The sequence below is a fragment of the Sinohyriopsis cumingii genome, chromosome 5, assembly GCF_028554795.1.
Source record: "Sinohyriopsis cumingii isolate HCF-2022 chromosome 5, ASM2855479v2, whole genome shotgun sequence".
Lineage (NCBI taxonomy): Eukaryota > Metazoa > Mollusca > Bivalvia > Unionida > Unionidae > Sinohyriopsis > Sinohyriopsis cumingii.
This window is the reverse complement of record NC_142965.1, coordinates 86918165-86944872: the sequence shown is the minus strand read 5'-3', so window position 1 is coordinate 86944872 and position 26708 is coordinate 86918165. Positions and strand designations below refer to the sequence as shown.

At 35.4% G+C, this 26708-nt stretch overlaps 1 protein-coding gene across 1 annotated transcript; it reads left to right on the top strand.

Annotated features, from left to right (window-relative positions):
• The first annotated feature begins 9111 nt into the window (after positions 1 to 9111).
• On the top strand, positions 9112 to 23040 carry LOC149799677 (tumor suppressor candidate 2-like). Its single transcript, XM_089959024.1, has 3 exons — positions 9112 to 9311; positions 11498 to 11606; positions 17723 to 23040. Exons 1-3 carry the CDS (start codon positions 9172 to 9174, stop codon positions 17798 to 17800), a joined length of 327 nt encoding a protein of 108 aa, XP_089815150.1. The 5' UTR covers positions 9112 to 9171; the 3' UTR covers positions 17801 to 23040.
• The last annotated feature ends 3668 nt before the right edge of the window (positions 23041 to 26708 follow it).

The following is a 26708-nucleotide window of genomic DNA, read 5'->3' as shown; positions in this document are numbered from 1 at the left end:
TACTTTTCTGTCTTGTTCATAAACGTTTGAGTCTGAATTTGAGCTTTCATTCCTTCCATTTGATCTATGAAGCATCCTTTAAATTCTGCTAGAGAAATACCAGTCAGCATCTATGTAAACTGCACTATGATGGTTGCCTCGAGTCCTCTTGATAAGAATGGCTTTACTTTCTTCAAATGTTTCTTCCCTAGATATATAGCACTTGTAGACTGTAATGGAATCTTAACGCGCGCGCGCGCGCGCGTGTGTGTGTGTGATGTATGGACCTCATCTTTTGCTATCTTTTCGCTGTGGATTTGGGAAAGTTTTTTCTCTCTGCAAAAGCGTAATATCATTTATTTCAGCTTCAATATAACTTAAGAATCCGTCTGACAAATTGGACCATTCACTGCCATATGCTACTTGATCCATCTGTAAGTAAGAAAAATCTGTTTCAGACCAGAATGAAGCTTGAGCATCAAGTAAATAAAGAAATGTGAGTCATTAACGTGTAATTGCAGTATTAATATTTAGATGGTAAAATTTAATGAAAACTACACCAAAAACAAATATTGTTGGAGAAAAGCGTTGAATAGTACAAAATGTCCTATCAAACGTTATTGAAAATTACAATTAAGTTTACAATTGCTTGATATATTATGTAAATTTGCTTACCCGAATCAGATAATTTTGTAAAATATGATGCATAATAAATTCATAATATTCCATAAATAATGCAAATGATTAAAAGTTTTGTAACTTACAATATAGATTAAATATATTATGAACCGGGAATCTTTAAACACAACCAAAGCAAACAGTCAAGAATAATGATTCATTAATCAACACGTTGTTAATAAATGGTTGCATTACAGGTGAAATTCAGCACCAAAACCAATATTGAAAATACATGCAGATAACAATAGCTTCATCTGCATTCCAAATACTGACGATGGTGGTGAGTTTCAGTCAAAGCTAATTAGTGAGTTTTGCTTTAGATTGCAAATTAACAAGACTCTTGTTGAAAGGCTTACTCTCACCATTGAAGACATATTCAGAAAGTATATTTCACCAGATCAGCGAGACTGGAATTGTCATCTTCATCTGGCTATGCTTGCACGGGTCAAAATCCGAATATGTTAACGATGGACGCGAAGTTCAACTACCTTGCATACAGATGAAAGCACGGGTCAAAATCCGAATATATTAATGATGGGACGCGAAGTTCAACTACCTTGCATACAGATGAAAGCACGGGTCAAAATCCGAATATATTAATGATGGGACGCGAAGTTCAACTACCTTGCATACAGATGAAAGCACGGGTCGAAATCCGAATATGTTAATGATGGGACGCGAAGTTCAACTACCTTGCATACAGATGAAAGCACGGGTCAAAATCCGAATATTATGATGATGGAACGCGAAGTTTAACTACCCTGCATAAAGATGGAAGCACGAGTCAAAATCCGAATATGATGATGATGGGACGCGCAGTTCAACTACCTTGCATCCAGATGAAAGCACGGGTCAAAATTCGAATATAATGATGATGAGACGCGAAGTTCAACTACCGTGCATACAGAGGAAAGCACGGGTCAAAACCCGAATATGTTAATGATGGGACGCGAAGTTCAACTACCTTGCATACAGATGAAAGCACGGGTCAAAATCCGAATATGATGATGATGGGACGCGCAGTTCAACTACCTTGCATACAGATGAAAGCACAGGTCAAAATCCGAATATTATGATGATGGGACGCGAAGTTTAACTACCCTGCATAAAGATGGAAGCACGAGTCAAAATCCGAATATGATGATGATGGGACGCGCAGTTTAACTACCTTGCATACAGATGAAAGCACGGGTCAAAATTCGAATATAATGATGATAGGACGCGAAGTTCAACTACCGTGCATACAGAGGAAAGCACGGGTCAAAATCCGAATATGTTAATGATGGGACGCGAAGTTCAACTACCTTGCATACAGATGAAAGCACGGGTCAAAATCCGAATATGATAATGATGGGACGCGCAGTTCAACTACCTTGCATACAGATGAAAGCACGGGTCAAAATTCGAATATAATGATGATGGGACGCGAAGTTCACCTGCCTTGGATACAGATGAAAGCACGGGTCAAAATCCGAATATGATGATGATGGGACGCGAAGTTCAACTACCTTGCATACAGATGAAAGCACGGGTCAAAATTCGAATATAATGATGATGGGACGCGAAGTTCAACTACAGTGCATACAGAGGAAAGCACGGGTCAAAATCCGAATATGTTAATGATGGGACGCGAAGTTCAACTACCTTGCATACAGATGAAAGCACGGGTCAAAATCCGAATATGATGATGATGGGACGCGAAGTTCAACTACCTTGCATACAGATGAAAGCACAGGTCAAAATCCGAATATGTTAATGATGGGACGCGAAGTTCAGCTACTTGTTGATCTAATGTTTGTACTTCCCCTGAAAGTGGAACATGAAACCGAGGATGACTCAGAAAAATCTACTTACTCGAATATGGAACATTCATGAAAAGGCAAAGAATCTAATGATGGAAACAAACAAGCAGCAGGCACAAGAAATTCTATGATCAAAAGATACGACAAGACAGCATAAAACAGAAGACACTGTATTGATTCACACAAAAGTAGATACGGTCGTAGTCCTAAACTACAAACTGAGAAGCGCCATATAATTGGGGGTGCTTTCTGATTTATTATAGTTATGCATCTCTATATTTAATGTCACACTTTGTACATGGCAATCTATTTTGTGTTTCACCTCGGGCAAGTAGCTGCATTGGATCTATAATATAAATAGGTGTTGACAAGTTTCTAGTAGAAAAATGTTTATGAGTATGGAGAAAATTCTATAAATGTGTACCAGGATTATATAGCACTAATCGGCACCTGTTTATTTCATCACACGAGAGTCGAGCCGATCAGGTTTGGTTCTTAGGTTCTAGGAGTTCGTAAGCTGGAAAGGCTGGAGGGGGGGGGGGGGAATCACACAAACCAGTAAGGAAAACAAGCTTGTGCAACATTATTACTTCACGCTGGTATGGACGAACAATTAATTATGAATCGGACAGGATACAGAAGCCTGGAGGCAGTAAGAATATACAAAGGTTTCTGTATTACCCAGTTACGGTATATTTCAAACATCTTATATGTTCCTGGTATGAAATTTTTTGAAAAATTTCAATGCTCTGTTGCAGCTAAAATGCCAAATGAGTATCAGTACTGTACTTCTAAAGCACCATCATCTACCAATGCTAGCAACACAGCAATTGATGACTTTATTTCATTGGCAGTGGAGGGTGCAAGATTTGATAATTGTTCATTTAAATTGCGGTCTCCAGAGTAAAAACCTATAGTACTATTTACGATAAATAGACTTCCAAAAAATAAAAATTACGATCGTAACCTAACGGCAAACTACGCCTTTTATTTGGAAACTGTAAATAAAGAAACTAGGACATCAAAAATTGAGTAATTTCTCCCAAATATTTACTGTGATTTTCTCTCTTTGTTGCACTGAGCAGTTGACTTATGCTAGCCTGCCGTCTAAAACTAGAACAGCACAATTATCACAAAAGAGTACAAATATAACTGAATAATTATCAAGAAATAATTGCAATTGAAAATCTAAAGTGAGATTAAAACATCTTTACCATTAAGATCTAAAACACAAACCCAAGTCTGGTTCCGAACCTTGATTTGACTAGTCAAATCGCTACCACTTCGATACGTCATATGAACAATTTTGCTAACCATTAACTATTGTTTTTTTTTTGTTTTTTTGCACAAGATTAGTTTTGGAATTAGGATTATTTGAACCAAAGACAATGTGAATCACGGTTAACTGAACATTTATGTTTTACTATTTAACACTACTAAAATTGTTGTCAACAAGTCTGATGATCACACCTCTGTTATATACATCATTGTACAAATGTCCAAAATATCATTTCGCGGTTTTGGAAACAAAATATTTGCTATGAGAAAACACACGTAAGCCCGGAGGCAATATAATAAATGTTGTTCACTATTCATCAAAAGAAGTTGGTGCTAGTATAAGAAATTTGATGGTGAAAGCATCATTTATTGCCACTATAATGCACTAGAGGGAACTAGTAAATGAAAAGGTCTGAACTGTCGATCTATTCCATAGTATATGGAAATTTGCAATTAACCATAACCCCTGTAAAGTTGAATTGTGTGCCCCATGTCTAGAAAGTATCATTTAGAAATCTTAAGGATGCCAGGTTTCATTAACGTGTCCTTATACTATTGATATAAGAACCCACACTGAAACGGAACTTAGGATTTTGAAAATAACCCTTAATGCCCCCATCCCTGCTCTACAAGTTAGATAAAATATTGAATTTACGACGTTAAACACCTCTGGAAATATAATACAATTCTAAAAACGCCCACCTGCACATTCCGGTGCCAACATAGAAAAGCACTGACATTATATACGTCAGCAGGATGAGAATAGCGATTTGAGACATGTTACTGATCTAAGTAAAAGTCCGTTAGCCCGTATGAATTCGTCCTCACATCACACGTGACTGCATGCAAGCCCGCGTGCAACCTCGCCAAAGTTACCAAGAGGTGCCTTTGCGAGAGTAAACGTTTGTGGGGTAGAAGACTTAAACCTAGACCAGTAAGCAAATAAAGAGATACTATCATACTACTTTGTGGCTACAAAATATCGATCATTCGATTACGAAACCACACGAGTGGTGATTATGATTCCGAATCCCGAAACCATACGAGTATAGCCCCATAAATGAAGTTCTTATGAGGCGCCTCATTACACTAGGAAACATTTACTCGATTATCACTGCCTGTAAATCAAGGTCATTAATATCCCGGTACCGTATCTGCGCTCGGAGACGTCGGTGGTTTTCGATTTCCGCCAACACGGTGTCGCAGAGTGTACTTTGAGATTTACTTTGAGTTAAGCTTGAAAATGGGCTGGCTTGTTTGGTGACTGCCTGTCACAGACTAGCACCGGAGATCAAATGCGTAACTTTGGCTGCAAATGAGCCATGTTTCCGTTTAAAGTCCTTAAATGTTGTTTTTAAGTGATACTGTCAAATCATTCAGTGTTTGCAAGGATAGTGAACGACCAAGTGCGTACAGTGCTTTAAGGACAAGATGTCTGCAAATTGAGCCGTTTAGCAGAATTTGTAACGTCAGCGTTGACTAAAACAGCGATTGTTGTCCAGCTCCCCAGGTTGAATAATCAACAACTTCAAGTTGCGGTGCAAGCCCGTACGTGTCAAAATAAAATCGAAATTTGGGTGTCACCGCGTACGCTACCAAATGCGCTCCGGATCATGTTGTTAAATCCAAGTTGATGTCAGTTTCCCATGTGCAGGAGAATCATCGACGCAAATTCATCCGGCATTAGGACACCTCGGACATGTAAGACTCGCTTTGTCATCGCAAGTAGATCGACAATGGTCAGTGACCTTGTCAGCAGCGATGCCAAAACCGAAAACCTCTTCCACTGGGGAACCAATGGCTCCGACGACTGGATAATCAAATTCATTTTCTTTTATTCTGCTATGCGTCCCCCAGCCGCCTTTTTTTTAGAGCCAACACGGATGTAGTTCCAACGGCCCATAACGTAGCCGCATTTGCAATAGCTTGAGCAGCAGCTGATATCAGCACTGGAACGGCTGCGAGGAATAGAAATATTCCACCAGTGACTTGCACGTGTGCCACCTGCGACATGAATAACTGTTATATCTTCGAGGTGTTCTTTTGTTTGGCAGCATAAGGCTGAATAAGCTATGTTTGGGTCAACCACACGGGTACTGTTCCAGCTGACTTTGTCTGAGAAATCCTCAGCATAACACCACAATCGCTTCCTATTACGATCTTTATTTTTGCAAGCTGCTTTGGGCAAGGGCAAATCTTAACTTCGTGAAAGGAAATTATTAGCTGAAAAGGTAACAGGTTCAGTTACAAAGTTGAGAACATTTTATGAATTTTCTATAGGTACGTTAATATCCCACGTCGGTTACTCAACCCCTGCATCAAGTTACTCTTGTGGGAAAGGATCACATCAATACATATGTACTCAGCGTTATCTTGGGCTCCTCCTACACGTGCATGGAAGTACAAGTCCACCACGTACTGTTTAATCAGGTCTAGGTATTTGGATACAAATGAGTGAAGTCCTGCTGAGAAATATGCAAGCAGGTGTCAACAGTTTGATCTCGGTCCAGATATTTCAACAGCCGATAATCAACACGGGCGACTTGATTGTTGTCAAAGTCGATGAAAATGAGTTTCATGGGTGACCGTTTTACCCCAGGAAGACCTCAGTTACCGACAGTTTTGCAACCATTGGAGTTTCCAGTTGGTAGCCTGGTCCCCTGCTTATCATGCTCACTGCGTTACATTCCGCTGTACGAAGTCAGGTGAATACCGACGCCATATTAATCGTGTTAAATACAAATGGCCTCATATGGAGCGATCTAGTTAATCTAACCGCGGAATATGTATCCCTTTAATATTCTGTTGGTTAGTGACACAATGTGAACATTACTAATACTTTCGATTTGAACTATAGCAGTCGTTATCTTGTGTTCAAGTTTGCCCACCAATTCGGTTATATAATTAGTTTTGCAAATATTTGTACTAGTAGGCGAAGATGAAGGAAAAGGGTACACACAACGGTATTTTGTTAATGCTGCACATTTTACACAAAGTCATCTTAAGAAATTCCTTCTCCAATCGATTCCTTACTACAATTTATGTTGAAATTGATATGAGGTGATGTACGAAAGCCTAAATATAGCCTAAGATTAAGACGAAAATGTCACCCCTCTTTAACGAGGGGATGAGGGTAACGATTGTTTTGCAAATATTGCACACTTAAAACCAAGTCATCTAAAATATTATAGCTGCAATAAATTCATTGATCAATTTTATATTGATATTGATATCTTGTTGTACATGACATCCCAGACTTTGCCATATATTAGGATCGAAATAGCAACCCTATTCCAATATGGCGTCGGCTTTCACCTGACTTCGTATAGCAGAGTGCAACGCAGGGACATACTACGCAGGGCACCAGACTATCCAGTTGGTTGTTCAGATTGTAGAAGACCTCAAATACTGTAAATAAGTGACACGGTGAGCTGACACCTTGCTGAGTACTTATTTGCCATTAGAATTCTCATTAGCTGCCGCTTTGTTTTCAATATATGTTCATCGCGATAAATACAATTACAGACGTTCCGCCAGATGCCATAAAAATATGTCAGCCGTGCTTCTCTAGCTCAATCTATCTTTATCGCGATAAATACAATTACAGACGTTCCGCCAGATGCCATAACAATATGTCTAGCCACTGATGGACACATTGATGACACTGGAAGTATAAATTTAGATAGCGTTGCCTTCAGCTGTCGTATTATCACGCCAAATTGCATCATTATCTTTGTCCTTCCTGTTTTATTTGACCGTGTGTTTGGACCCGAAAATAAAATCAAGAAATTCTCTACCACATCCAAACATGTCTGAGAGTGGTAAAGTTGGCGTGAATCTGGGCTCGACGCTGTGCATCTCAACGTTGAAATGAACATTGAGAGCAGTCGCTCTATCTCCAGCCGCGTTTCTTACTTGTCCAGTAACGAGCGGGATAGGATCAGGACGGTCGCTAGTGTCTTTGATGAACATATACGCGCCAGCAGACTTTTCGTAATCATAACCGTAACGGGCGAATCCAAGGAGTGATGCAATAACGTCGACGTTGTGAAGAATCGCTTCGTTTTCCTTTCTGTCGATGAAATAACTGGCGGTACTAAACAATGCCTCATGCCTTGGTTGACAAATCCAATTTTACCATCATCACCTAGTGGAACAACGTTGCTGTCGTAGAGTACAAACTTCCCCTGGATTTCCAATAATGCATTTGCATGGAAGAAAATACAGAGCTGTGTCATGAATCTGATATTCTATTGGATCTCAGGTTAGTCTGTATAGCTTCTTTTTTCCCCCGTATTTTCCCCGATATTCTGTCATTTTCTGAATCAATTTCAAGGGCTTGTTTATCTGATCAAACTTACTATGTAAAAAATACTCTCAAAATGTGCAAATAATTCCTTTCAATAAATAGATAAATAAATAAATAAATAAATAAATAAATAAATAAATAAATAATAAAGTTTATGTCAGTAAATATGTTAGTAAGAAAGGAAGTAAAACAATTCTGACCGATATATTGGTATCATATAATTTCATTGGATCTTCATTGGATCTTAGTACTCTTTCCGACAGTAACCTGAAACTGGTTATAATTTGGTCTCACTGGATAGTTTCGTATTTTAACACTTTAAATTTAAGTTGGAAGGCATTAACCTAATTATCATAAGCCTAGAATTTATAAATTCACACAGATACTAAATCTGTAATGTGGTTTAGATTTACTTTGAGTTAGGCTTGAAAATGGGCTGGCTTGTTTGGTGACTGCCTGTCACAGACTAGCACCGGAGATCAAATGCGTAACTTTGGCTGCAAATGAGCTGCCATCTTGGGTTACGTATTTACGTATGTCTGCTACAGAGGTAAATATTTAAAAAAAAATCGAGATGGTTGACGGGTGATGAAAAGTACGATAACTTGTGAACTTTATTCATGCATAAAGCACATACTGATTCTTTTAGCTGCATTGTTACAGGAAAATATTCAATATAGCCCTTGGCTGTCAGAAATGAATGTAAAAAAATGGGTTGCTGGCAGTGTTGGTTCAGTATAAAAGCCACCATGTGAAATTAACCTGATTGCCGCAGACAAAACCTCACATACATGCTTTCTACAAAAATCATTAGTTTGTTTTTATTTGTATCTTAAGTGTAAAATTATTCTCATTTTTCTGCAATAGGTCCTTGTCGGATGAAAATTCACCAGATAAACTATCCAATGAGACCTTCACGCTCCGAGGTTAAATATGATGGGAATAATCTCGAAAATCCATTGTCATACTAATGATATAGGGGAGGTAACAAAATTGAAGAGTTGTATAACCTGCCAGACCGCTTTACTGTTGATAAACCTACATTAACAGTATTTGATATAAAATGTAGAGTAGTTGTCTATTTCATCAACGATGGAGGAATGATAGCCCAAAATTTGACGGACAATGGGACAAAGTTTGTCTTGTGCTGCCAGGAAAGTTACAAGATCAGTTTCTTCCATTTTCATGGGACAAGTTGAAGAATGCGGAAACACAGATAAAATGGGACGAATGGAAGTAACCCCATTCGTTTTCAAACGGACAGGGTAATAAGCAGTTTCAAGCGATATGCAGTGTGTAGTTTTGTGTAGCTTGGGCTCGATCATGTCAACCGGTAGGGTGGGGAAAATGGTCTGGCATTCCTAAAGATGAGGTAGTAAGTCATACTTTGTGTAGGCATAACAGGTCAAATGCCTGAGCTAAAAATTGGTACCAAATTCATTACTCGACGTAAAGCTTGGCTCGAAATAGCAGCGATGATAGGTGTCACTATTCGACCCTGATATTTACAATGCTTTCGGACATTTCTGCGCACTGAAGGTTTTCGTCTCCAATATTGAAGCAAAACGCATACCAAATTCGACCGATTGACGAAAATAAAATACAGCGATGCTTGCCATTTGAAAAGAGGCAATGTTCACCTGAATATTTTGTTCAAAATAATATTTATTTTGGACACCGGGGATACCACCCCCGTGTTTTCCTGACTCGCGATATGTCGGCCTATTCTGCGCACAACGTTGAAAAGATGTAATATTTATTAATCGGGCAATAGAAATGAAATGCATTACTTTGGACTGTTTCTGTCAGCATTTCAGTCGAGTAATTAGGTCAGGTTTATGGCTAGTTTTACACAAGTCAACGCAATAATGCCAGTAAATGGCAAGATATATTAAGCAAACAAAACCGATCTTGTTAAAAAGTTAGTATATATTAAGCAAACAAAACCGATCTTGTTAAAAAGTTAGTAAAGTTCAACATTTTGTAAAAAATAATCTATTATGTGGAAGAGAAACAACAATGTATAGGATGTAATTTGTTTGGAACGTCTTGGTGATGGGGAAAAATTACTTGAGAATTTAGAAACAGACTATATGCCGGTGAATTTCTTGAAAGTTTGTATTCTAGTGGCAAGTTGACACGTTGGATAGCAGATGATTCTGTACGTGTGGGAGAACTTCTTGCAAAAATGGATACTTGGATTAAAATGCAGTATTGTTTTAAAGTATACATTTCCATCTTTAATGTATTTATTTGTATGATTCTAAAAGATACATAGTAAATCGGATTTTCTGGGTTACCGGTTCAAGAAGGTCATGGAGTGGGTCTTCATATTGACATTTGGAATCACATTTTCATATGCATTTCGAGTCGAAATCCGGATATTTTTTTACACTTTATGAATAATAACCTGATCAGTATACTTTTTAATACACTCCCATTAAAGATTACATATAGTTGCTACTGAGTTTTGTAAAGAGAGCATAGACTATTGGAAATATTTCCAATTTTATTTTGGTTTTAAAATTTATTTTAATCTGGTTATGATGATGGGCAAGGAAAATAACTCATTTCATTGATTCTGATTCAGATTTTCAAATTAATTAAATAAGTCTTGCGGGCATAATACAAATTGCTGTGATTGAAATTTTATAAGATTCTATGGAACCAAATGTTTTCACCAAAAGATTTCTAATGTCTACTTTGTCCTAAATAGAACTAGTGTCAACATGACATTCATTGTGACCACCGTAGCAGCTACTAAATCTTGTTATTGCTGAAAATATCGGAGATTGTTTCAACATTCGGCAGTTGTAAGTAAAAATGGTCTTATCTTGAACACAGGAAATGGTAGAGCATTCGAGGGACTCTTGTTTAATACAGGGTTTTCAGTAGATTTCAAAGTTCTAGTCATTTGACCCTTGACCCCAAAATCTCTAGGGTCAAAACTTAAAAGAGTAACTTGTTTTAGGTCATGATCTCATAGCTGGGATTATTTCTTATTCATGAAGTGGTTTTTCTTTTCAATTGACATAATAATGCCAGGTATGTAGACCTAAGTACACTCAGTATGTATGGCTGTATTCAGGTGTTTATGACCAGAATTATGGTTTGACCTAAATGACCTTTCAGATGTTTTTTCGACAGGTTCAGCTGAATTCTATCATAAAGCTGAGGCTATTAATGCACTGGAGTACTAAATATAAAGTTGAAACAAACTGTTTTCCATTCCAATAGCAAAACACACACCAAGACATATTTATGATTTGACTCCTTCAGTAGGATGTGCTTTTTTTTTCTTCACATAATTTTGAACTGGTTGTAGATTCTTGGTATCAGAACTGAAAGTGGCAGAACATTTACTAGCAAGAAGTACAAGTATTCACTACTTTTTCCCTCAATCACTGAGAATTAAAACCTTTATTAGTGTTATGTTTCTTTGTTGGTTCAGGTCTATGTATTTTGATGAGGATGGTGACTTGGCACACGAATTTTATGAAGAAGTTGGAGATGAGTTTGGCCGAACCATGAGGAGAAAATGGAAAAATCTCAAACCACAGGTATATTTTAAAAAATGTTTAACAGTTTAAAATATATTTATAACATGACACAGGGATGTGATTCATTTTTGAAATAAATAGGGGAGATTTAAAGAATGTATGTGTAGCCAGGGCCATGGCATGGCCAGAAGCAGCAGGTGTCTATTTTGTTGTTGCGTTTAGAAATTAGACAAGCATGTGAACATGCCCATCTTTTGATGAAATGACCAGTTGCTAATTCAGCATGTCAGACATTTTTGATAGGGTTTCCATAATAGCATGGGTGAAATCAAAGATGATTATGAAAGTCTTCTTTACACTCAGCATTCTCAGTGTACCAGCAACATAATAGTCTGGGATTCATATTGATGCATTCTCAATGTACCAGCAACATGTCTGGGATTCATATCGATGCACAGGTGAGCCAAATAAATAAAGTACTTATTGATGTGTGTGAACAGTTCATTTTACATTATATAGACCAGTATCCTTCATTCTTTTTGGGAAATAACAAGTATCATAGTGTATCTAAAATTGTACTCTGTGGACAAGATTCGTCTGTGTGAAAAAGGAACTGCTTTATTAATAAGAAATATAAATGGATATATCCGTATTTTGAGGAAAATATCAAATGATTGTCATTTTCATGGCGAAACAAGCCATGTAACAGAAACCTGCCACAATGGCAAGACCATCGGGTGCTATATTTGGAATGAACTTGACCACAAGCAAAAGCTCTGTTCAACAAATAATAATTTTTAGGGATTTAGAATATTTAGTGTCTGAATATTACTTTCCACTAACAAAATAAACTATGACAAGTTTAATGTTTTATCAGAAATAGGCACAGACTGCAATCAAACTAAGTGTAAATGCACAACACCAGTCCACTATTTTAAAATTTCAAAAACAACACTATGATACTAAAATAAAAACAGAATGCAACAATTGAAGTACTAAGTTAGTTGCACAAATATCCAGTTGTTCTTATTCTGCTACAGCAGTAGATGAGTCACATTACAGTCTAATCAAATTTCATAAGTTGATATTCACAGATGTTATTCTACTGTAACTTCCCCTGAGGCCTTACAATTGCAAAATTTAGTTTACAGACATTGTGAAAATGTAAATGGTGATGTTAGTGTTAATTCTTGTACTATTATTGATTCGAATAATGTCAGTAAATGTATTATTATAAATGTTAAAAATGAATCCTCAAGGTCTACACCTTGGATTGCTTTACTAGGTCTGGCAAAAAAAGGACTTTATATGGCAAGTCTCAATATTAGACAAGATAAAACTGATACTGAATCAGAAATAGATCATTTCATTGTTAGGCTTATATGCAACCTTGGTATAGATGTACAAAATAATGATCTTGTTTTAGAATAATATGAAATTGAAAGAAAAGACAGAAACTATTGATAAAGAAAGGTGGGGTTAATTGTATATAACAGGCTTTCTACAAACAAAGAAATGACCTTGAGATTGGTCAGCTTGAGACATTATGGAAAAAATCTGTCTTGCCTCATCAAAGTCAATAATAATGTGTTGTGCCTACAGTCCACTTGATTCACTTGTCACATGGTTTGAGAAGTTTGAAACTGAAATTGAGATAGCTTTTAGATAACAATCTAGAAGTTATTTTGATGGGGGATTTCAACATAGACTACTTAGATTGTAAGAATGCAAGATGGCTATGTGAGATTGAAGCTGGCCAGCTGTCACAGCATGTTACCTCACCTACAAGAGTCACTGAAACATCAAGTACACCAATTGGTCATGCTTATTGTAGTAAATCAGAGAATATCATTGAAGAAGTACAGGTCCCATATTTCTCAGTAAGTGACCATTATCAATTTGTATTACAAATAAAGTAAATACTAAGGATTTATGTCATGCAGAGCATTAGTTCATCTCATATAGATGCTTTAAAAAATTGTTGTAAGTTCATACATGACACCCCCCCCCCGAGGTATAAGCATAATTATTACTAATATGAGTGGACCGCTCCAGTGGTCTAGTGGTTAGAGCGTCCGTCTCAGATGCAGAAGGTCATGGGTTCGATCCCCAGCCAAGTTATACCAGTGACTTACAAAAATGGTACTAACAGGTGCCTCGTTTGGCGCTCAGCATTAAGAGTTAGTGTTAGGATTGGTCGGCCTGGTGTCAGGATAATGTGACTGGGTGGGACATCATGCTACATGTCTGTGGCATGATGCCTCAGTGCTAGACATCACTATAAACTGTCACACTGCAGACATCATGTTGATATGACTGAAAAATTGTTAAAGCTATGTTAAAAATCCAAATCACACACAACACACACACACACACTAATATGAGTGACAAATAAAAAAAAATTAAAGTATAAAAAGAATAATTTATATTTTACATGCCATATTTACAGAAAACCATACATTTACTTTTGCTACTTACCTGGATCTGCAGTTAAATTTTTTTGTCACAAATCGGCTAAATCCTTATGGATTAATACAAGAATACAGACAAAAAACAAAGTGATAAATAATTTATGGATAACATTCACTTTAACTAGTGTGCATCACATGTTTACCTTTTACTGAAAGTCAAGGCCACAAATTCTTAATGCTGTGTTACATCACTGTTGAATTCCTCTGTAAAAATTTGTTGTTGTTGTTGTTGTAGGGTTTAACGCCATTTTTCAGCACACGATAGGCTATACATGGCGGCCAGTATTAATGGTGGAGGAAGAACCCGGGAAATCCCCGGAAAGAACCACCGACCCTCGAGAAGCTACTGGCAAGCTTTCTCGCATATCCACATTGGCCGAATCTGAGACTCGAACCCATGCAGACAGAGGTGAGATGGCAGTGATCTGTAACGGAGAGCGCTTTAGACCACTCAGCCACTCGGGGCCCCCTTAAAAATTTGTAAAGCATTATTGATTTGTCCTTTTTGCAATGTAACATGTTCTTCAATTTAACAATTTCCCTCTCCTCTAACATTTATAGTCATACAACATCCACAAGTCGCATCAATAATAGATAAATGCTCAGCAGCCAATAAATAGTCACACAACACCAGCCTCAAACTATACTCATTATTCTGTGTCTCTCTTATCTGATGTTGCCAGATATAATATTTGATCAGAACTTGGAAATATGGTGTTTTGGGTTGTTTATTATTTTTTTTACATGAACTAAATAAACATGTACCTTATAGGTAATTGTATTACCCAGGTAATTATGAACAGGCTAGTACCCCAGGTACCTGTTGATACCTGTAATGCTGATAATGTTTATCTGATTTAGCAAACTGCCCTCTCAGTGGTGTAAAAATTGTAGAACCCAATTGTTGCCCTTGAAACCTGATACACTGTTATGAACTGTTTTAGATCAACACAGTCCTTTAAAAAGAAAAAGATCAAAACTCCCTCAGAAACCTGCATTGTTTATGACAGAAATGAATGAAGCCTGACATAATAAAGACTGTTTTTATAACATCAGGCATTGGCACAACTACTGACTCTGGCATAACAGATGAACTGCTATGATTGTCTGTTAAAATAATTGTTTATGAAATATTTTGAAAAGGAGGAAAATGCAAATGTGGAAAATTCTGAATGATTTCACTCCAAATAGAAACAGTAAGATCCCAAATCAGTTGATTGATAATTTACGTGATAATGACTGATGATATGCATTAAAAGATTTAATGAGCATTTCATTAATGTAACAAGTGTGAATTCCAATATCTCAGATACTAATGTAAAAAATAACAAGTTACAAGATTTTATTAAGTCTAAAATTCCAGAAAATGTAAAATTCACTTTTCCTTTTATGTCATTTGCAGATGTAGTAAATGAACTTTTAAGACACAGTCCTTTAAAAAGAAAAAGAGCAAAACTCTCTCAGAAACCTGCATTGTTTATGATAAATTCAGCTACATTGGACCACATATTTTGATTCCTCTTATCAAATGTGCTGATATTATTGCTCCATCTCTTACCTACATAATTAATCAAAGCATCACTAAGGAAATCTTCCCATCTCAATGTCTGGCAACCAAGGTTATACCCATTTATAAAACGGTTCAGAGTCAAATCCAGACAATATCTTTTCTGCCAAAAATATCTAAAATGAAACACATGTTTCAGAACATCTCCATAGTTACCTATCAAAGTGCCATTTAATTCACCCATCCTAATGTAGATTTACATGAAACTATCCTATCACTCTACACTAAAAAACTCAATAAATGGTTGCTTGCAGTTGACAATGGAGAATTTGTTGGAACTGTATAGCTTGACTTTAAAAAGGCCTTTGACTTAGCAGACCTTAATAAACTTGTATGGAAACTTAAAAAGTCCAAATGTTCTCTGTTATCTCTCTCTTGGTTCAAATCATACCTCTCTGACAGAAGCTAACAAGTTGTTGTTTGTAACATTAAATCAGAGATGATGTCCATCAGCAAATGAGTTCCACAGGGATCTGTTTTAGGGCCTATATTATTCATATTGTTTATAAATGATTTGCCCCTGTATGTACAACATTCAGAAACCTATCCATGCTGCTGATATTACTTTGCTTGAGTCTGATTTTAATGTTGTAACTTTGAACAAAGAATTGTGTGAAGTTTTATGTAAGTTTGAATGATGATGCTTTCTAAATAACATGTCTTTCAGTCTCCTAAAAACTAGGAAAGCATTGCTTGCATCTAGGTAGAAATCCAAATCTTGAGCTATACATGTATCCAATTGAAATTGTTGAGACAGCAAACCTTTTGGGAGCTCATGTTGATAAGAATCTAGCATGTTGTAAGCAAGTGAAATTTTTCTTAGCAAACACAAGAATTTATCTTTTACAGGGAATACAATCTTATTTACCACTCAACTATCATAAATTTACACTGCACAATTTGGGAAAATACAACTGATGGTATTATTAAAATGATCTACAAACTTAAAAAATGGCAGCAAGAATGATCTTAAAGTTACTATTTGATACACCATCCAAAATTCTATTATTGAAATATCTGAAATTTAAATTCAATTAGCCAACCAAAGTCCATATTAATGTTCAGAGTATGAACTTTGTCCACAATATTTGCATGGTATGTTTTATTTTAAGTCAGAAGAACAGTATTGAGGACCTAAAATGAGATCAATTACAAATGATTATTTCAAAATACCATTTCCAACAACAAATACTTTTAACAAATCATTTGCTTACTCTGGTGCTATTCGGTGGAAGGAACTTCACAAAACCATTAGATCAGAAACAAATCAGTATGTGTTCAAAACAAATTGTATGACAATATCTTGAAAAGAAATTTTCATTTGTAAATATTGAAATTAATGCACTACAATTTTTTTCTGTTAATGCATTTCATATACACCTTTTGCTTTTATACTTATGTACTTGTGCATGGTTTACTGTCTTTTTTATTTCTTTTATTTACAATAGCTTATTCTTTCTGATGGCCTCAGATGTAAATAACTGAGTTATTCTTATTAAATAAAATTATTATTATTATTCAGTAATTGTGTTTTTGTAATTAATTTAATACCTTACTGCTCAAAACCAAAAGACAGTGCAGAGGTGAAAGTCTGTCTTCTGATCATTATACTTCCCAAAATGATATATCTGAATGATTGCTCCAGGCTTTGTACTGTGGCAACTTTAGCCCTTATATCAGCCCCTTTCAAATTAGATATGCAGCAGTGAGTCAGCACAATCAAGATCTTGAAAGAATGAACATATGGTCCAGGTCCTAAATAGAACATCGGAAAAGAAAGAAGCAAAAACCAAACTTCATTATCACTCAAAAAATCCTACTTTGCAAAGTTAATTCACCATTCTGATTGTGCAAAACATGTCTGATAGGTAAATGTTAGTATTTTCAAGTCCTTACCATCTGCTTATATATATATATATATATATATATATATATATATATATATATATATATATATATATATATATATATATATATATATATATATATATATATATATCTCTGTGTGTGTGTGTCAGAAGCGGTTGGAAAGTATGACTGTTGTAGTAAAATTATAAATAAAATCTTGGGTCGTTTGTTTTTTTATGTGATGAAACATACAGATAATGAATTCAACCTTGACACTGATTTCTTTCCAGGGTGATGTGGAACTTACCATTCCTAGACTAAATGTTGATTTTCCAGTTGTGATATGTGAATTCCCCTACAGTAGGTGACACCTATGGGTAGGGTAAAAATATGTCTAGTCAGAGTATGAAAATACCAAGGGAGATAAACCAGGAAGAGGTTGCTTTTTCTTCATGCTACAACTGGAGACCAGAATGTAAAACTGTGATCACTATAAAACTGTTTTTTTAAACCATTTTTTCTATGAAGACTTTAAAGAATTAAAACATCATGTACGAAAAGGATCTTTGTATCAAGTTCACCATACTGGTTTACCCATAGAGGAGAAATAAGTGTGCCTTTATGGAATTCAGTGCACTCTCATCGAGGAAACAATTAACTTCAGAAACAAGCATCATATAAAGTTTTTTGTAAATCATTTAATTCAACATTTTTGGATATAACATTTACATGTTTTGCAAGTTTATGGTATGCATTTTGAGGAACTTTTGCTTTTAATGTGATTAAGTTTTTATAAAAACATAGTTGTCTAACAAACTTCGAGCAGATTTTATACTCATGATGACCTTTTTACAGCAGATGTTTAATTTTACCTTAGAAATGATCTAGGTGGTATGCATGTCAGATCATACACATAGTTCTAGTTAAAATTGTACATTTTATTAAGGTACCTGCGCTGTATTTAAAAGAAGCAGAGTACTGGTAGAAATAAAATTGTGGTACCAGAATTTATTGATTTGAAAATATAGCATGTTATATTTGTGTGATTTGGCATTTTCCTAAATGATTCTTTCATTGTAGTCGGGGGCCTCGAGTGGCCGAGTGGTCTAAAGCACTCTCCGTTATGGATCACTGGCATCTGACCTCTCTCTGCATGGGTTTGAGTCTTGGATTCAGCCAATGTGGATATGTGAGAAAGCTTGCCAGTAGCTTCTCATGGGTCAGTGGATCTTTCTGGGGCTTTCCTGGGTTCTTCTTCCACCATAAATACTGGCCGCCATGCATAGCCTATCGTGTGCTGAAAAATGTGTTAAACCCCCACAACAACAACAACAACTTTCTTTGTAGTCCAGAGATAGGTTCTTATCCCTGGAGTACAATGAAAGAAATCGTTTAGGAAATTCCATTTCCCTGGAATTATATGGCCAGCAATGCATGAAAATTGCTTTAAGTCAACAAAAACAAAAGTATTATTTAATTGCATGTGGTTACAGTATGTTGCTACAATGGGAATATCTTGAAAATTTAACACCATGAAAATAGGTGTAATTTTTTTGCCTCTGTTCCTGCTGTCAGTTATGTGTGTATCTATAATATTTAATTCACGTAATGTAATATACAGTTGTGTCTGAAAACATTGTGTCAAAAGCATTTGAATAACATCGAAATTGTGCAACCTAAACTCTGTGGATTTTAGAAGCACAAGATTGTAAAAGTCCAGTTGTGTGTGTGTGTGCTTTTCAGAGTAATGTTATGTCGTAATGCATTATTTGACTGTACTGTTAAATGTTGTTTGTGTGTTGTAACTGGTGTTTTTGACCATTGTTGCAATGGTATAAATGTCTGCAATTTTGCAAATGTATTTGCAAAATGAACTGATAAGTTATTTTACATGGCATCAACTGGATAAAATGGTGGCAGGTGTATATAGATGTGTTGAGGGTTGGGCTGAATCCTTGTTCATGATCATTAGAAAAATAAAGAGATGTGACCACGAACTGATAAATGTATCACATATACCCAATTATATATCAGTTACCCATTTGATAGCTGCAAAACCTAATTTCATTTTGACCCTGCTATAAGTCAGCGTGTATTTGGCAAGTTAGAGCCATCAGAAGGGATGACTTGTTGTCAGTGAGTCCAAGTTTACACTTTGGAAAAATAAATCAAACTAGTTGGATAGATAAAAATGAAAATTAAGACAGAACCATTGTAAGATACAATTATATTATTGACTGGAATATGTAATAAATAAACTGGCAATTTATATTTTGTTTATCTTTGTGTCATAATATCCATAGAAATCCATTAGGCTTGACATTATCAATGCATGAGTTATATTATAGGTCACCTACTGGTACAAAAATAGTTGCTCAGAATGGTCTGATTCACAGTATCCCACATGTTAATTCCACAGGTCTTACTAATAAATAATGAAACCCATTCTTTTTTTATTCACAGTCTCCTACCACATAACTGTTAGTATCTAATGTTATCTGGTACAAAGGCCACAAATTCATTTTCAACGCTTGAGTGACCAACTAAAGTTTGAAATCGTCCATCATTGTCTAGTCATTGTAAATATTGTCTGACTGTCTTTCCTGTCATATGCAGGTACTTAATTTGGTTAGTAAGTGGCATCTTGATCATAGTCTGTGAAATCTATTAAAGGATGCAACTGAAAATGTGTCAGTTGTGTGGCAAGATCACTGGGGTTCAAATAACCACTCCCTGTTATTGGCTCAGAACAATATCAGAAGCATTATGCATTAAAATTACAGATTGTTTGGACTTGCATGAAAATATAAGCAATATGCTTTCTCGTAAAAACCCATGGTAATCAACATTGACAGACACTTCACTTTGCAGTGGATAATATTTAATTCGTGGGCAGTTTTCCGATTATTACAGTCCAGACATCATGAAACTGATAAAAAAAACAGTGCATACCATATTTGCACTTCTGAATGGGAATAGTGGCATGGAAGCATAAAAGTGTTTTTGACAGCATTTGTAAATGCTGCAAACAGAGTTTCGAATGTTATGCCTGGATTTATCAAATTATTTAAATGTCATGCTTTTAAGATGACCCTTATTCTGCATGATTCAAATTGTCAGTAAAAACCGTCAACTTGTAAGCAAGTATAGTTCTTTGTGCATTCTAGAGCAGTAAATATGGTATTTTACAGTAAATGCACTACTAACTCATCCTTAAACATGGAGGGGAAAATGGAAAAAGAAATTCGGATGAAAGTGGACAAGTTTCATAAAATAATCGATGTAAAGGCGGTTATTGCACCAGTTTGTTGTTGTTGTTGTTGTTGTTATAGGGTTTAACACCATTTTTCAGCACAAGATAGGCTATACATGGCGGCCAGTATAACTAGTGGAGGAAGAACCCTGGAAAACCCAGGGAAGAACCACCGATCCACGAGAAGCTACTGGCAGGCTTCCCCATGTATCCACGCTAGCCGAGCCTTGGACTCGAACACACGCAGACAGAGGTGAGATGGCAGTGATCCGGAACGGTGAGCGCTTTAGACCACTCGGCCACTCGGGACCCCCCCACCAGTTTGTTGATAAGAGCTAGGTTTATTGTGTATGTATAAGTATTAAAGACGTTGGTGGACTATCAGTCTTTAATAGCAAAATGGCTTGCATAGCTGTGTTGATGGACATCTTTAATGAGGAAAACCTTTTAACATTCAGTGTAAAAATTAAAATAATCAGGAAGGATATGAGGACTAATCAGATTTCTCTGATATGCTCAAATATATGTTTTGCCATTTGGATATACCGGTATGAAACTTACAGAATCAGATTCCAGAAGGCACGCACTTTTCATTCATGCACAGTTTGTTCATTTTTTAAGAGGATTCGCTTATTTTTGTACTCAAGTAATAGCAACAAAATGCTGTTTAATTTATTACAGAAAATTTATACTTGGATGGCTTTTCAATTATATAATTGCAGAATAGTATAAAGTTATGTAATGTATACATTAAAAGTAAAACTTTTGGCCATGGAATTTAGTGTCATCGATTTTCAAGTTACACATGGGTTACACATTATATATTTTAAAAAACAATAACACAGACTGCCGACGTGCAAAGCCAAAAATAAAAAACACTGTTTACTGTTATAACTTTATTATGATGCACTTTACTGCAACAGATGAAGTGTTTATAACAAAATCTGATATATCAAGTGGCAGATCACACGGAATATTCTCCTATTATTCAAATTTTGTTATTGTTTTTAGGTCAGTTATATACATGTCAGATGTAATTATTGTTTTAAATTAGAAAATAATTGTGAGGGGCAGAATAAAATGAGTTGCCAAATGTGCAATATTGTATAAGCTTTTGTTCTAATAGCATTATTGGTAAAATGACTTCTTTTGTTCATTTTGTATATAATATCAGCCATTGGATTGAGTATAGCATTTATGAGTTTTTTTTTGTGCTAAAAGAAAGGTAATATTAAAAATGAAACACATTACAAATAACATTAAGAATGAAACACATTAGAGAATAACATTACAGATGCAACATTACAAATAACATTACAGATGAAATACTTTACAAAGAACATTAAGAATGAAACATGTTAAAAAATTACATTATGGATGAAACAATAACCCAGAAAAATTGAAGTTGTTGCAGAATGAAAGTTTAATGAGATACTGAAGTGATTAGCAATGTAAAGTCACAGTGAATATGTGAGGAGTAGAGGGTTGTCTAAACCAGTCACATACGTGATCAGGAGATAGTGATGAGTGACATCTTGTGGCTAGTGGGTGGGGTGTCAAAGGCTGTCTGTTCTTATTTAGCTGGCACATGGAATTTGTATGGCCTCGAACTGAGAAGAAACACTTATATAGCCTTGATGTTCATCAATCTGTTCGGTAATTACATGTATCAAACATGCATTCATGATTATTCACAATACATATTTCTTTTATACTGTATATACGAACTTAAAAGTCAAAATGCAAACAGTGCAGATGAAAATTTGCCATCATATAATGTGTAAGCATATTTGTTAGGAGTCTTCAGTAGATTGAGCGAAATAGACCCTGAACTGCCAGTGCATTGTGCAATGTCAGATCAGGGTTGATGTTGTTTACAGTTGGTCTTGACTTGTAAGCATGTTTATATAGTATATAATCCAGTTCAGAATATAAATGAAATCTTCACTTCCAGTAGGTGTGCAGTCTTACTGTACAATATATGCTTAATAAAATATGTCCATATCGTACCGGGGTTATTTGTCTGATTTTGTCATTTTAAAATCATGTAAAAATGATTTTGTATGTATTCAGGATATATTTATCATATTGTTCTTGATATTTATTGCAATTCAGCCAGAATAATATATTGTAGTTGTGTTTATTTAAATTTATTAAAGTTTGTAAACTGGTTTAATTTTCAAAATATTCTGTCAAGATTTTCAAGATATATTTTCTTTTTTCAGTTATATTTCTGTATGTATTTTGAATTGTTTGCCAGTATATTTGAATAAGTTTTCTGTTCACGCATGTGATTCAGAATCAATGGTTGAATGACATTTTCTTCAAACAATAAAATCAAAATGCACATATAAATGTGATGTACAGTTGTTTTTCTTTTTACACACAATATCTGTGAATGAACATGTAGCTGTACTACTTGACTAGAACGTTTTTTTTGTCTTCAACAAGTATTACTATAAATGCTTTCTTTGAAGAGTTGTCTCCCTTGAAGAAAGTGTCTGCCCTCTTTTGAGTAAACCCTCTACAGCATTAACTAGAGTAACAGCTGCTGATGCAAATCCTGCTACTTGCACATAGAAGTTGTCCACAATTCTTTCAGTTAGTGCAGTTTACACCATATTAAGGTGCGAAGAAAACACCATACTGTGAAGTCGCTGTTTTTAGTAAGGCATCAGTAGTTGTAGATTTCTTGTTGCAACAAATAACAGTTCTGTTGTGGAAACAATAGAAACTCTACCCCAATTCATAGATTTCATACCAATACAAATTTCATTTTCCCCCAATACCACAAAAAAAAATCGATCAACATGAAAATAAATGATTTCACTTTTCATTAAACTCTGTGACATTCAAACCCTCAACAGCTGAATGCAGAGAAAATTGTTAATAATGTCTGAAATTTAGCGCTGTACAGAATTCAGTTAATATTTGCTCACTGCAGCAAAAATCTAAAAGTAGTAGGTAAGAATGATCCAAATTTAATGTCATTTTTTTAAATTCCTGCTTTGATTGTAACAGGTGTCACTGAATTCAGTCAAAAAATTCAAAGTTTATTTTCACACACACACACATACACATTGAGGAGTATTGATAGGAATATTTTCTCATAACATGGATAAAAATAATTTTTAGATATTAGATTGAGCTACTTGTATACAGTATTAGTTACATAGACTGGGCCACATGAATTAAGTATAATCTGTATAGATTGGGCTACAGGAATAAGGTATAATTGATATACCATTTAGAATAAACTTAATGTTTGAAAGACAGACATCTGTACATTGAAGAATTTTTCACACGATCAGTTTGTTTTATACAATATATGCTCCATTAAATGAGTTGGATCCAAGTACACACTGTATCGACTTGGATATTCCATTGCATAATGCACTGTCCGATCTGGATCAGTGCAGTCTTTATGAGCAGTCAGTAGAACAAATGATGTAGACCATGATCTGCTGTTGCTGATCAGTATCGTTTGTAGTGTCAGTGTTGTTTATAGTTGGAGTCGTGCAGTTTATACATGTACATGAATGTGTATGGTTCTTTAGATATAATATTTATGTTAGATGACATTTACTTCCAAGGATATAATCCTTCATCATGAGAAGATAATTATAAAAGCTTATGATATCTCATGAAAATTTTGTTTAGACTGAAATACTTGTATCATCACTTAAATTTATAAACATTAACACATTATGACAGTAATGAATGATGTTCAGGAGAAAATTTATATGTTGCAGTGGGATGGGAATCAATTGGATTTTTCAACATAAGACTCTTAAAACCATTCAGGTTTACCTCCACCATCGATATATACAGGTGACATATGGACCCCCAGTATGACAGACTTTTAACCAATTGATATTAAACCCCTATGGCAATAAAATCTAAAATATTCCACTAATAATAATAACAATGTAGGATGTTGCATTGTGCATAAATTACCATGAATAAAGCTAGCTATTCATTGGCGTGCTCGAGAAACCTTGCCAATTGGCTGACACAAGAATGTTCTGACAACCAGTTTAAAAGCTAGTGAAATAAACACCGACTTCTTGACTAGCCCATGCATTTTTCTGAGTCAAATAATCCTAGCAAGGTGCAGCCAGTTGGCATGGTTATTTCTAGCCGATGCACAAGCTATTTCATGTGTTAGATCTTCCTCTGCTTAGTTCGTTTTGAAATAAATACTGCTATCACTAAATGACATATACTGTTCATTATAAAAAGAACTGAGATTCATTTAGCACTAATATTTGTTTAGACTTGAGAAATTAGATGCGAAAGAAATAGGACACTGATCTTTTCATAAAATTGGTATTTACAAGCATTCATTTAAATGATGCCTTTTACACCACGAATCCATCAAATTTTTTATTAAAACTTAAGTAATTTCATTTTGAAGCTGCAGTTTTAAAGCACCAGTATCGTTGTTTGTCATAAGTGTCATCATTCTTCCAGTCTAACTAAAATCTGGAAGGAAGGAAATGATTTATTATAAAATCTATTGAATGTGAACTGTTCTCTGAAATAAGATGTTAGGTTTTAACAGCGTTCAGATGTTAGCTTAGAAAGAAAGGTGCTGCCTCTAGATTCAGTCATTGAAGTCACTTGTAATTCCATTCTTTTTTGGGTGTGCTATAAAAGTAGTGATGTGATACATTCAACAAATTCTGTTGGTGGCTAATCTAATGACAACAAGATTTGCACATGACACACAAGTTGATCTGAGAGGGAATGAAGAAAGGAAAGCCATCTTTCTTAAATGGATCTGAGAAGAAGTGTGCATTGGATAAAAATAAGACTCGGGTGAATATTGGTGCATTTGAATACTTTGAAGAACGAGCTTGGGCTGAAGACAATTGGACATAGCATGATGTTGGCTTCACATGTTTACAACGGTGATATAGTCAAATCTTGTGTTCCAACTTTCAGCTAAAAGTGATCCACAGATGTTGTCATCAACATTGGATTTATTCATACATGTGAAAAATGGCAGGGTTTCTCAGTTCAAGGAAGGAATTACATGGCTCAAAATGTCATGAAACGTCAATATTATCTGGTTTTGATTGAACCCAATGATGTTTATGACCAAATTCTTCGAATATTCAGTATTATTCTGATGATTCGTCATACAAGGTTTTTTGCACATATTGGTGGCATTAGGACTTCAAGAGTGACCATATGAATTTGACCAAAAAAATCCAGAAAATCCATTTGAAAATGATTTTAAAAAATTGCGTATTTAAAGATTCCACTGTGCAACATAATTAAAATTGTCAACATAAATTTGTATGTTTTTGTCTTTCTTCAGTCTATATAAAGCCATATTATCCTCTTTGTTGAAAAGATTGGCCAAATGTTATCAGAAAGTTTTGTTTCATCAAAAAACATTAACCAGAAAGTTGACAAACATTAGCATTTCTCAGTTGCCTTCACTCCTCACCATCTAAAATGGCACCTGAACAAGTTTGAAAAAACTCAACATTTTGATTGTGCTAGGACATATTTAATTACGGAAAAAGGTATTACAGTAAGTACAGTGTAAATAAAGCCATTAGACTTAGATCCATGCAACAGCATTAATATAGGCTGCCAACTAGGTGAGATAATCTTGAGAATTAGGCCTCTTGTTCCATTGTAAAAACTATAAATTAGGCCCAACTGTCCATTCTGTCTGTAGGTACTTCCAACTTTTATTTCCAAACAATGTGTCCCTTAGTCATTATATGATTTCAACCAAATTTTGTATGCTGCTAGACTGATGAAACCTTGGCTGAGGTCAGTTGTGACTATTTTGAGCCTTGTTTAGCAGAGTTATAACCCCTGATGGACTCATCCCATTACTTGTAAGCTAAATGAATCCCTTTATTATTGGATATCACTACAACCTGGTATAGAGCTTGATAGGGATCCGATGATAACTGTTCTGCACCATTGTGTCGATAAGTAATTGTCTCTGATTGTACGAATCCCTTGCTCTTGTTTCTGCATAATAACTATTATTGGAT